Raw genomic sequence first — 13,983 nt, 5'->3', positions numbered from 1 at the left:
TTTGGGGATTTAAGCCTTAGCAGTCTTGTCTGGGAAAGTATCAGTATCAGATAGTATCATTTACCTAGTTTGCACAACTTAAGTATGAAAAGCTTGACTGCAATAGCAACCTTCAGGTACCCCTGTCCATCTCTATTGCTGTCTCACCATCTTCACTTACACACATATGCACATGTACATATATGAGTGCACATTCAAATGCATCTATAAATTCATATGTGTAACATGTGCTGGGGTGTATAGGAAAACACACATACATAGACCTTGAACTCTAAATGTTTATAAAAGGAAAGTCAATCTAAATTAGCAAACATAACTAAATGAACACTCAATAAAACTGTCTTTCTATCATATGTTATGATATTTTTAATTTTTCTGCAACAAGCATGCATTCTTGTAAAAACAAAAAATAAAAGGGACTTAACTTTGAAGAAGTGTAAAATATGCATGTGAAACAGATCACAGCTCTGAAACTCAATGACTATTCATTACTACTTTTTCTTATTAGTAGCCTAACAAATCCTATAGATTCCTAATAGGTGCCAAGGATTGGGCATTCAAATTCTTATTGATTCCTTCTTTCCTTTTACCACTCAAATTTACACAATTCTACTTTCTGTGTTTTACCCCATCTCATACTGAACTGTGAATGGGTTATTTAAAGAACTGTCCTACCTGAAGAAAAATCATAATACTATTAGGGAAAATACAAGGGGAGGCATTGAATGGGGAGGGAGGAAGAAGAAATAAAACACGGGAATCCCTATACCTACAAAATAATATCATGGAAAATAGTATTTTTTTACAAATATGGCTAGTGGGTGACAGTTATTCAACAATAGAAGCAATACATACAAAATAGCTAAAATTGTAAATTTTATATATACATAAATTTACCATAATAAAATATTAAAAGGTCAAATAAATTTGCATACGATCTAAGGATCATTTCGGGATTTATCAAAAAGAAGTGACAGCAACTATCCAAAAATTCTTATACTAATTTCCATGGAAGTGCTCATTATAATAGCCAAAAATGAAAATAATCAATCAATTCAAGAGCAACTAAAATGAGGTATGTGTGCAACTGTATCTGCATCATCTATTTTTATTTACACCTACATATCTCTGCCTAGGCCCGTCTTCATCTAGAAGCATCATACACGCATATATACACATGCAAAATTCTCTTTAATAAAAAGGGAGAGAACTACATGGAAAAATTTCAAAATTATGAAACTAAGTAAAAAGACCAGCCCAGCAAAGGCTGGGATCCCATATGGGCACCAGTTCATCTCCTGGCTACTTCACTTCCCTTCACCTCCCAGTTTGTGGCCTGGGAAAGCAGTCAAGGACAGCTCAATGTCTTGAGACCCGGCACCCATATTGCAGACCTATAAGAAGCTCCTGTTTCTTCACTTCAGACTGGCTAAGCTCTGACCATTGCAGCCACTTGGGGAGTGAACCAGCAGATGCAAGATATTTCTCTCTCTCTCTCTTTCTCACCTTTTCTCCTCAAATCTGCCTATCCAATAAAAATAAATAAATCTTTAAATATATTTAATAAAATGGTAGCAGAAGATAAACCCTGACCTATTACACATAACCATCAAAAGCTCCCAGGTAATACAAGTGCATGTGTCTCTGGCAATCACAGCCTTGACATTTCCTGATGAACCATTTGTAAAACTACTAAGAGGTAGGAGTCCTTATGAAGTGAGCATTCTTGCAAGCCCTCATAATCATATTTAATAAAATGAAAGGTAATGAACTGTAAGAATCCACAAATGCACACAGAGATTACTCTGAGATTGGACATCACAGGGATTAGTAAAAGATCTAAAAGTTCATTATCTGACACATCGCAGAAGTATTTTAAGGATCCGTGTTTGTCAAATAGCAATGTAGAATTATTTCCTTCAATTTATATTCTACTCCTTGTTAGATATTCAGAATTCTGAACCAGCCAAATCAGCAAATTACATGCTAATATCCAAATTAAGTGTGTCAGTGTATCTATTTCCATTTCTACCACAGAATTATTGGGAACACTCAGCAAGACACCAAATGTTGCCATTATGATACAGCAGGTCACACTGCCACCCATGATGCCAGCATCCCATATGGATGTTGATTCAAGACCTGTTTGTTCCTCTGATAATCCTTTTCAATTCTAATAAGCCAGAGAAAGCACTGGAATATGATGCAGGAATTTGGGCTTCTGGCTCCTCAATTTGAGGGACAGATGCAGTTCTGTGCTACTGGCTTCAACCTGACCCAGCCCCAACTGTTGTAGCCATTTAGGGAAGTGAACCAGAAGAAAGATTTCCCTTTCACTTTGTGTCTTTCACTCTCACTGTAACTGTCCCTTTCAAATAAAGACAGTAAACCTCAAAGTTTTTTTTTTTTCCTTTTCAGTGGAATGCAACTGTCAAAAATATATTTGATTTATAGTTTAATCATTGTTTTTAAAAAAAGTTACTTTAGGCCTAACCATATCATCAGTCATTACAACACTGTCATGTATAACCACCATGTATACATTTGCACTAGAAGAGTATAAGTTCCGGGAAATATTATAAAAATGAAAATCCATTACTCATTACTCAAGTTGTTTTTATCTCGTGCAAAATGTTTATTTTAGGTTCAAAATTCAGTCATAACAAATTACAAATTTTTCCCATATCAGGACTAAAATGTGTTTAACTTGATAACAAATACTTATTATCTTAATTGTCCAGCCTTTAAATATTTTTGCTGGCACATCTGCGCTACTGCAACCAGAAGAACCCACAGGACCTTTATGGTTCTCATATTTCTCCATTGCAAATAGCAGAACTTACTAAATCATTGTTAAATAGCAGGTATTATTTAACTGCATTTTACATTTTCCATAGTATTGCACAATGATTACATTTGCTTTCATTAGAACATAATCTGTTAATATTCTTTAAAATTTTAAATAGTCAATACATACAGGCATGAAAATGTGTTTCTGTTCATTTCCTTCCTTGAATTTTTCTGCAAATTTCTCTTCTGTTCAATTTTTTTCCTCCTAAGAGTCTTTGTTCTTTGATTTCATGAGTCTTTGTGAAAGGAAAAAAGATGTCCTGTGTAAGCTAATTGAGATATTATTATAACATAGTTTATACATAAATATTAAAACAGAGCAAGGAAATCATGATCAAGCTTTGGCATCATCTTTTGAAACCCTAAAATATTTATTTTGAATACAAATTTAAACTGTTGTGACAATAAGATAATCTCTGATGAGGAAGATATAATAGCAATTACTTAACAGTAAAAATACTTATTCTTTACAAGTTTATGTTCTTTTACAAGTTTGAGGCATTGCAATATCTAGGGAGCCATAGCATCATCTTTTGTCTTCAATAGCTTTCTGAGCCTTCCCTGATCCCTGAGAATGAATCAACTGCGTTTCCCTGAATGCAGTATATATGGCTATTTAATAAGAGCACAATTCCTATTTATATGTCAGCGAACTCATCACAAACATCTCACCAACTAGTCAGCATCTTGAATGTAGTTGTTCCAAAACAAGTTGTGGCATTAAGTAAGGATTAGACTTCATGAAATGTGACAGATGCAAAAGAATATTTCAGAATGAGATATCAGGAAGTAATTAAATATAGGTCAGGTAATGTTTTCAAGGGAGGAATTCACATTTACACTTGATCCATGTATCCTTTTTATGAGATGGTAGGGCACCAATGCCTTTTGGGCAAACACAGATTCATGGCTTCAGGGATGATACCTGAACTGGAACAAAGACTCCAAGACTAAGGATGGAACTAATAAGAATTAAGTGTTTTCAGAAAAACTGAAGGTAGAGATATAACTTCTGAAAAGTCAGCGGATATTCAAAGAAGAAAATGACTCCATCTTAGAACCAAATGCGAAATGAAAACCAACATGAAAAATAATAAACCAAGAGAGAAATAATTGTAGGTTAAAAGATAGACTATCTACAACTTACTGGACAGAGAACTCTAACAATAATCCCAAATCTTAATGCTCTGAAAGAAGCTCACTCAGCTTGCAGATTGATTACCTCACTAGAGGGATGGTTGGATGGATGGACAGATGGATGGACAGAAGGATGGATAGATGGATGAATAGATGACTGGATAGATGCATGGATGGAATGAACAAGTAGACAGATAAGGTAACAGGCTTAGAAATCTATGAATGAATCAGTGATTCCTTGATATTATTGACAGAAATTTTCAGTCCTACTGAATAATTTTCCCCAGTTTCCCATTTTTCCCAAATCTACAGAAATGTGTTCTGATTTGCAATAAGAAGAACGTGACTAAGTAAGTGTGTGAATATATTATTTTTTTCACTAAATCAATAATCCTCAATCGGGGCACTTTACTGTCCAGATAGCATTTACAGATTTAAAATATATATATTTTAAACTGACAGCTTCTTCCTAAGACAATATATTTTTTTAATGTATTAGCTCTGTTGCATTAGAAGCCATGAACTCTATCTCAGAATTACCAAAGTGAAAATGAACTTCTGGACTGTCAGTTGTTGAAAAAGATTGTGTCTTTTGCTTATTTTATCTTTTATATAGTGGCTTGTAAAAATCCTGACAAGGAAAAAAAAACCTCCAGGTAAATACACACTATTAAATTGGATTATGTCACCATTTAGGGCAACTGCACTCGGTACCTGATTGCTTGACTTCAGTTCCCAGCTTCCCTCCAAATTCCATCGTCTTGCTAATGCAAACCCAGGGATAAACCCTGCTCAAGCAGTTGGGTCGCTGACACCCACGTGGAAGATCTCGACTGGGTTCAGCTTTCCTAACTTTTGTAGGTATTTGAAGGATGACTTAACTAGCGAGAGATCTCTGATTGTCTTCTGTCTTTAAAATTAATACAAATCATTTTATATAAGTCTAAACATGTGCAGTAAATTTTACAATGTTATGAAAATACATGTTGAACCCATCTAGAATCAAAGATTAAATTTACTGTGTTGGCATCTACTGGGTATCCATCGCATTGCCATATTTTCTACAAAGAAAGAAAGTACCATGAAATAGTTTCTCTGCAATCTTACCAGATCAAATATATCCTGAGAAAACCATTTTGCTTCAAAGCAAAAGGTCACATGGTTGAGGATCACAATGAGTAACTACTTAGTTCCATGTCAGTTAAAGAAAAAGAAAAAAAAATCAGTATGTCTGAAATCATCAGACATGACTTTATGACAGTGAGAATTGAGACTGCCCTTTAAAAAATTAATGGCTAGGATTTTAATATGACCTGCAAAGAGAGGAAGGTATTGCACAGTAAGAAAAATAATGTGTTATGAACTACAAAATTAAGACTTATCATGGCCATTTCACAGGGCACTGAAAAGATAACCTTAGCTGAGGCAGGTAACAAGTTTGAATGCTAGGAAATACCTAGATTATTATATGATTCTGATGCATGATTATTTATGAGGGAATCCCATAAAATATCCAGACTCATGAATGTGATAAAATTTCCATCTCTTTAACAGAGTTTGGAAGTTGTATTTTGGGTGAATACCACAGTAATTAATTAACTAATAGGGTTTATAATCATCTTCTCCACATGAAGACCTTTGTGTTACCTAAAGTGATAAATACGGCCTAGATAATGTACCTAATGTTCCACAAAAATGATCAATAACAAAGATAAGCCAAATTTAGTCACAGCCCCAGGTAGCCTGTCCCCTCTCTGTGACTGATCAATATAGCAAGAGTCCTCTATTCTGAAGAGGGCTACTCTGGTTAAATAATTGTTATAATTACTTAACCATTTTCGGGATATTTCATTTTTATCAAGAGAATATGGGAGTAAGTATACTGTTTGGGCAAGGATTCTTGCAGAAGATAAAAATGAAAAATAGATGTCATTCATTAAAGCTTATCAGACTTAATACACATACATTGAACCTGTAATTAATTGGAAAGAGGATATAACTACCTCCAAAATAAATGAAAATAAAATGAAATTACTTGGGCCTGGCGGCTTGGCCTAGTGGCTAAAGTCCTCGCCTTGAATGCTCCAGATCCCATATGGGCACCGGTTCTAATCCCGGCAGCCCCGCTTCCCTTCCAGCTCCCTGCCTGTGGCCTGGGAAAGCAGTTGAGGACAGCCCAAAGCCTTGGGACCCTGCACCCGCGTGGGAGACCCGGAAGAGGCTCCTGGCTTCGGATCGGCATAGTATCGGCCCGTTGCGCTCACTTGGGGAGTGAATCATCGGACGGAAGATCTTCCTCTCTGTCTCTCCTCTCTGTGTATCTGACTTTCCAATAAATAAATAAAATCTTTTTAAAAAATGAAATTACTTATATTACTTATATTTTACCTTAATACAGTACTCCTAACCTTTTACACTTGCTAGTTTAACATTTTCTTTTCTGAATGGAAACCTAAAGCTGAACTTTTGAGAATAAATTGGTTTATAATTAAAGCTATAATGTCTAGTTCCCTTCTATAGTAATAACTTCTCTGAAAATATTGGTCAGTGAGTTTTGCAACTATCATTGCATTTACATATGTAAATACTACAGTCAAATTTACTGTATGCAACAAAAATTCTTACATCTCCATTTAAAAAGTTTTGCCAAATGTTAACTCACTTGCAGAACTAGGAGTTTATCAGCTGCCTATAACAATCTTATTTGCAGTGGCTTAGCCAAATGAAAAAAAAAAAGGTTTTGTTCTTAAAAGGGATTTCCCAAGTAAAGCAGCCTGGGACTCTTACTAGCAGTTTCATGATGTCATCTCAGACAAAGAACCTTTTGATTTTCTACTTAACTTCCTTAAATGAGTCCTAGATACATTGTATCATCCAAAACTAAACCAGTGGAAAAATAGATTGGGCAATTGTTTCTAATTATAAACCTACCTGTCTCAAAAATAAAAAAAGAGGAAGAGAATGATGTACTATTGAATGCATAAGGTCTATAACACATACCTCAAATTCTGGGTGCCACACTAAATCATTTTCCAGGTCTCTCTGGGACTGGGGTCATTTTGGGCCTCTAAGTCACTGTGTGTCTAATAGATTTTGTTTTGGAGAAGAGCCTGAGCATAGCTTGGACCCAGTCAAACAAAGATGCATGCTTTTCCTATAAGGGCAATGATGGTCTACAAAATATTCATTCACTCAGAAAGTTACTAATTTATGTTAACAGATTCATTTCTGGAAAGTGCAAATGCGGAGCAATACAGATATGGTATCATCCCTTTGCATTCCCAGATGCTTCATTTTTTTACTCATAAAGAAGTAATATCTTAGAACTGTCAGCTAGCAGTCTGGTCAGGGATATCTGTGGAATGAAACTCTTGCCCAGTTGCTTTTATCAAAGGATACACAGAAGCAGGTTAAAAAGAAGTATTACTCTTCTACTTCAATGAAAAAAAAAAAAAAAAACAGGCCTGGCGCGGTGGTGCAGTGGTTAAGGTCCTCGCCTTGCACACCCAGGATCCCATATGGGCGCCGGTTCTATCCCAGCAGCCCCGCTTCCCTTCCAGCTCCCTGCCTGTGGCCCGGGAAAGCAGTCGAGGACGGCCCAAAGCTTTGGGACCCTGCACCTGCATGGGAGACCTGGAAGAGGCTCCTGGCTTCGGATCGGCATAGCATCGGCTATTGCACTCACTTGGGGAGTGAATCATGGGACGGAAGATCTTCCTCTCTGTCTCTCCTCTCTGTATATCCGCCTTTCCAATAAAAAAATAATAAAAAAAAAGAAAAAAAATACTATTTAGTATTCAATGACTATGAATGAAATTTCTATGAGGAGCTCAAGGAGCTGGCTATAATGTTGAGACATCTCTGCAATCTTGCCCAGTTGCTTTTGTGACCTGGAAAACTTATTTTATTTTAGTCCTGTGTTAAATAATGAAACTTACAGAAACTGATTTCTAGGCCATTTGGGTATCGGACATATTATCAACATTGCTTTCAATACAAAGTATCTGGAAGTGTTTACCATCATCTCTAATTTCCTAAGCCAGTATCCACACAATCTTCTAGTGAAAGCTAAGGATGTAGTCAATGAAACAGTCCAGGGCTAGAACTGATGATGCAAGTGTTTGAGGATACACAATTGCCCCTGTTCTTAAGAACGCATGATCCATTTAGAAAGACAGTATGTGTACCTGGAAATCACACAAGAGTACAACATTTTAGTTACAATTTATTAGCTTAGAAAACATAGAATAAATATTTTTCCCAGAGAATTTTTCTTCATAATATTTATAGACAATGCATATTGTTTAAAAATTACTGAAGAAAATCAAGAAATTTTTATACTGAAATAAAACTCTCCTTTTAACATTTATTTTGTTTACCTGAGAGAGGGTGGAGGAACACAGAGAGGAGATTAGGAAACCAGAGCACGCACTCCCATCTGCTGTCTGCTGGTTTCTGTGTTCCTCTTAACTGTGACACCCAAGGCTGGGCCAGGCCAGGCAGCAACCAGGAACTAAGCTCATGTCTGCCATACTGGTAGCAGGGCCCCAGCCACTTGGGCCATCACTGCTGCCTCCTGGGATGGACATTAGCAGGAAGCTGGATTCAGTGGAGGAGCAGAGCCAGAACTTGGACTCAGGCAATTTGAACTGGAATACCAACATTCCAAGTGGCATTTTGTCTGATTTGCCAACTGCTTGCCCCAGGATATTTTTTTTTCCTTTTAAAGATTGATTTATTTGAAAAACAGAGAAGAGAGAGAGAAATATGGAGAGAGAGAGAATTATCCTCCTCTCACTGATTCAGTACCAGGAAATAACTGTAAAAACTGAGGCGGGGCCAAGTTAAAGCTATGAACCAGGAACTCCATCCAGGTCTCCCGTGTTAGTGGCAGGAATCTAAGTACTTGTCCCACCATTTCCTACCTCCCAGGCACTTCAGCAAGAAGCTCAGTTGGAGGCAGAGGCAAGGATTGTCTCCAGACATTCCAATGTATGATGTAGGTATTCGAAGCAAGAGCTCAACCTGTTGAACTATAGTGTTTGCACCCCATCAAATTACCTTTCAACTCAATTCTTTCTATGAACTTCCTGAAGCATGGTCATATTCTCTGTGGTTAGCTCAACTCTTAAGACCTTCATAGGAAAATCACAATACTTTAAAGGCACATAAATTATAAAGATTATGGCATAAACTACAGTGTGGCAAGATAATCTACAAGGAATTTATTTTAATCGTAAAGTAAATAAAAGCAAATATTCTTTTTCTTCTTGTTTTTTAACATTAGGTCATGGAACTAAAGGAGTGTTTGAGCTTCTGTCTGGATGGCGGAGAACCAAAGAAAATCTGCCCTTCAAAGACAGGGTGGCAGATGCCTATTCTGACGTGATGGTCACCTATACCATGACCAGCTCCCTGTACTTCATCACCTTTGGCATGGGTGCCAGCCCATTCACAAACATAGAGGCTGTGAAGGTCTTCTGTCAGAACATGTGTGTCTCCATTCTGTTGAATTACTTCTACATTTTCTCCTTCTTTGGCTCCTGTCTGGTCTTCGCAGGCCAACTGGAGCAAAACCGCTACCACAGCATTTTTTGCTGTAAGATCCCTTCTGCAGAGTACCTGGACCGCAAACCCGTGTGGTTCCAGACAGTGATGAGTGATGGGCACCAACAGACATCCCATCATGAGACGAACCCCTACCAGCACCACTTCATCCAGCACTTCCTCCGCGAACATTACAATGAATGGATTACCAATATCTATGTGAAGCCATTTGTTGTCATCCTCTATCTCATTTATGCCTCCTTCTCCTTCATGGGGTGCTTGCAGATCAGTGATGGAGCCAACATCATCAATCTATTAGCCAGTGATTCCCCAAGCATTTCCTACGCCATGGTTCAGCAAAAATATTTCAGTAACTATAGCCCTGTGATAGGATTCTATGTCTACGAACCCCTCGAGTACTGGAACAGCAGTGTGCAGGAGGACCTCCGAAGACTCTGTAGTGGCTTCACTGTAGTGTCCTGGGTGGAGCAATACTACCAGTTCCTGAAAGTCAGCAACATCAGTGCCGGTAACAAAAGTGACTTCATCAGTGTGCTGCAAAGCTCATTTTTAAAAAAGCCGGAATTCCAGCATTTCCGAAATGATATCATATTCTCCAAGGCAGGTGATGAAAACAACATCATTGCTTCTCGCTTGTATCTGGTAGCCAGGACTAGCAGGGACAAGCAGAAGGAAGTCATAGAAGTGTTGGAGAAGTTGAGGCCCCTGTCCCTCTCAAAGAGCATCCGATTCATTGTGTTCAACCCCTCCTTTGTTTTCACAGACCATTACAGTTTGTCTGTCACTGTGCCTGTTCTGATTGCGGGCTTTGGTGTTCTCCTGGTGTTGATCCTGACTTTTTTCCTGGTGATTCATCCTCTGGGAAACTTCTGGCTAATTCTTAGTGTCACCTCAATTGAGTTGGGCGTTCTAGGCTTAATGACATTATGGAACGTCGACATGGATTGTATTTCTATCTTGTGCCTTATCTACACTTTAAATTTTGCCATTGACCACTGTGCACCACTGCTTTACACGTTTGTATTAGCAACTGAGCACACCCGAACACAATGTATAAAAAGCTCCCTGCAAGAGCATGGGACAGCCATTTTGCAAAATGTTACTTCTTTTCTTATTGGGTTGGTTCCCCTCCTATTTGTGCCTTCAAACCTGACCTTCACACTGTTCAAATGCTTGCTGCTCACAGGTGGCTGCACACTTCTGCACTGTTTTGTTATTTTACCTGTGTTCCTAACCTTTTTTCCCCCTTCCAAAAAGCACCACAAGAAAAAGAAACGCGCCAAACGAAAGGAGAGAGAAGAAATCGAATGCATAGAAATTCAAGAAAACCCTGATCACGTCACCACAGTCTGAGGGGTGTAGACTAACGGATTATTTTTCTTTTCCAGTATCGCACAACGATGCAGGGCGAGTAAAGCTCAGACCTCAGCTGCTTGGGCTGGCCAGGGGTAGCAAGGCAAGTCAGAGCAAATATGCATTATTCATGACACATCCCAGTGTCAGCTGTTTGGAAGGAAAAGGGAATGAAATGAAGTGGGAAAGATCTTGGCAACCTTGTTCTGGGTAAAGGATATGTTTCTGGACATGCTCTTCCAAGGAACTGAGAAATCAAATGGAATATTAAGGTAGAAGGTTGAAAGAACAAACAATTTTGAAATAGAAAATGATTAGAAGAGATGGACTAGAGAGGAAAAGGAGGCCTCCAAATGATGGAAAAGACTTAGGAAATGTCAAAATTGCCATGCCACTTTCCATGTTTGTTTTTTGAACAGATTGGTCAAAGGAAACCTATGCACTTGGGAAGTACATATTTAATCTTGTCTAAACCAAAGGACTTCCCGATCCATTTATGTGTACATATATATGTATATATGCTTTATATACATATACTTGTATTTGTCTCTAGCGTACATTGACAGTTCTGTGGAGGAAGGTGTCCATTTGCAGATAGGCCGTCCTTTCTCTAAAAAGTCACATCAGCCTTAGCCAAGTATATAGACTCATTAATGTCCATTCAAATTCAATTCAAGGATCTCATCAACAACTGAATTGTCTGGCTGTGTGATCAGCAAGATAAACAGATGTGGATTCATGTGATTGTGCTTATCATACTAGCTGTCATCATGACTTGCTTTAGATGACTTAGAAAAAAGCAAACTTGAAAGCATTGGAATTTAAAACATTGACAAGATTTATAGTCTCATGTTAAAACTAAGTAGTTGACTTGGCTTTTCACAGGCATTTAATAGCATTTGAAGGGCTGATAGGGCTACTTTCAAAAAGCTCACCCACCTGCAAATGAGCACTTAATCCATGTTGTGCATACATATGTGTTTGCATAATATGTGTCTATGTATGAGAGAAAGAGAGAGAAAGAATAAAAGAGAGAGTATTCCACAGTTATTCTTATTTTAGATATTGAAAAATATACTGCCATGGAATACAAATAATGCAGAAGAAAGAAAACGTAGGTAGGAAACATGTTATAGAAACAGAAGTAAACTAGAACATCACCACTTATGTGCCATCAATTGATTCTTAATCTAAGAAAAATATTCTAATCCCATAAGCTTTAGTGTGCTCCTTGCATTAATCCAAATTATAATAGTGCTCATAGTATCTATTATAATATAATTTTGTAGCTTGCAATATTATTGTTCTTGTTACCTAGAAAGTTACCCCCTAGAGTGACAATAATTATCCACAAGTGGAATACCAACTGTACCTGCTGCTGCTGAATTCTTTCTCAAAAAAGTACTAAGGTAAATGTTCTCATTGAGTTCAAATTTAGAACTGATTCCCAGCAGAAAGGCTCAATCTGTTGGGTGCATACTTGGATTGATGCAGTGCTTTCTGTTGCAAACAATTATTAGAAAATGGATTTTCCTACACTAAACAGTAACATAATTTATTTCCAGGTAGGACAGAACAAATGACCAGTTGATTCTAAAATCTGGTAAATTTTTTCACCTGGGAGAAAGCTACTGCTTTCCAGTAACTTTGATTATATGCTTTAAAATTTTCTGTTTCAGAAAAGTTCAGAAATTAGATTTTTTTTTTAAATCACATTTTATCAGTCTTTTGTAGGGAAGCTGATTAATGAAGTAACAAAATGATGACTTTTACAAATAGAATGTATTGGACTATCAGGAAAAAGAACAAACTCTGCAATATAAAACACGGAAGTAAAATTTTATTTCTTAGAGTTTGTTTTGTCCTATCTTGAAGCTATTCAGTTTGTAGTCAAAATGAGCCAAGTCTTTTTCCATTGTGTTCATTTGGACACAAGTACCAAAATATTTGAATGTGGAAAATAATAACCCATGACTGCAGGATTATTGCTTATACATAAGTTGTAAATTCGTGTCAGACTTTCGTCTCATGAACTGCTATGCTGGAATGATCCAGTATTTAGCTCCAATAAACCTCCAAACCATGATCTCATATCTGAAGTACAAATGTCAGAAATTTCCACATTTTTGCTTTGATTTTATAAATGTGTGGTAGAGGAATTCATTTTTTTGTAGATTATCCACCATGGTAAAGTATTTTTTTTTCTTACCCTCTTCACAAGATTGGATTTAATTACATGAAAAATTCCATTAACTATAACTCCACTTCTTTCCAGGGTGAACCATACTCCCTTTATCCACATAACTTGTAAAAGTTTGCCTTCCTCAGCCACGTAAATTCATTACCACAAAACATTCCCCAAACAGGCTGATCCATGAGGAAGTGATTCAGAATATTAAGGAGCAAAGTGCACATGGGATGGTGGTGTGTGCTGCCAAACCAACAGGGCAGTTCTGCCTTGCTTCTACTCAGTCCCTTTTTGCATGGGGGAAAACAGTTGTTTTATACATTACATTTTGACACAGAAAGGGTCTAATTCATAAATGGAAATTTTTGATTACTTAAGTGAGTAGAGAAGCACATTTGGGAATGGAGACTATCTTTTCCAGGACACCATGGTACTCCTTAGAGAACTGTAGCAATAATTTACTGAAATGGAATTTCTGGTTCTGGAAAAGTCAATCCACCTCCTAAAATGCCTCAACTCAGTCCTAGGATGGAACTGAAACCCAGTAGGAAATCTCAGTCTCATCAGACCTCCAGCTTCACTGTGAAATGGCTGTTTCCAGGAATTCCACTTAATGAATGTCAAGACACATCCTAAAAGATGAGATCATGGTTTGCAGGTGACTCCCACGGATCTCAGCCTTTTCTGGTAGCTTGCACACATCTCTTCCTGCTTTTATAAGCTGACTCTCATTTTTTCAATTTTGGAAGTAATGAGAATGTTCAAATCATGAGCCTATCTACTATCAACAGATGGAAAATCCACTCCTCAAAAAAAAAAAAAGGAAAGAAAACTAAGGGAAATATGTCAGATTCAGATTGCTCAATGCCAGAAAGGGATTTTTTTAT

The 13,983-nt window shown here is 37.3% G+C and overlaps 1 protein-coding gene across 2 annotated transcripts in view; it reads left to right on the top strand.

The window, feature by feature from the left end:
* PTCHD4 (patched domain containing 4) overlaps nt 1-11,172 on the top strand; it is a 166,692-nt gene extending 155,520 nt beyond the window's left edge. The window contains exon 3 of one of the 2 annotated variants that reach the window (XM_040982993.1): nt 9,275-11,172. In XM_040982993.1, the coding sequence (XP_040838927.1) occupies nt 9,275-10,908 (1,634 nt within the window). In that variant the 3' untranslated portion in view covers nt 10,909-11,172. The remainder of the gene's footprint in view (nt 1-9,274) is intronic. The other variant, XM_040982992.1, reaches the window with a different exon arrangement.
* Nucleotides 11,173-13,983: the final 2,811 nt, after the last annotated feature.

Source organism: Ochotona curzoniae, unplaced genomic scaffold (assembly GCF_017591425.1).
Source record: "Ochotona curzoniae isolate NIBS_2020 unplaced genomic scaffold, NIBS_Ocur_1.0 contig_3819, whole genome shotgun sequence".
Taxonomy (NCBI): domain Eukaryota; kingdom Metazoa; phylum Chordata; class Mammalia; order Lagomorpha; family Ochotonidae; genus Ochotona; species Ochotona curzoniae.
This window is presented reverse-complemented; position numbering and strand designations above follow the sequence as displayed.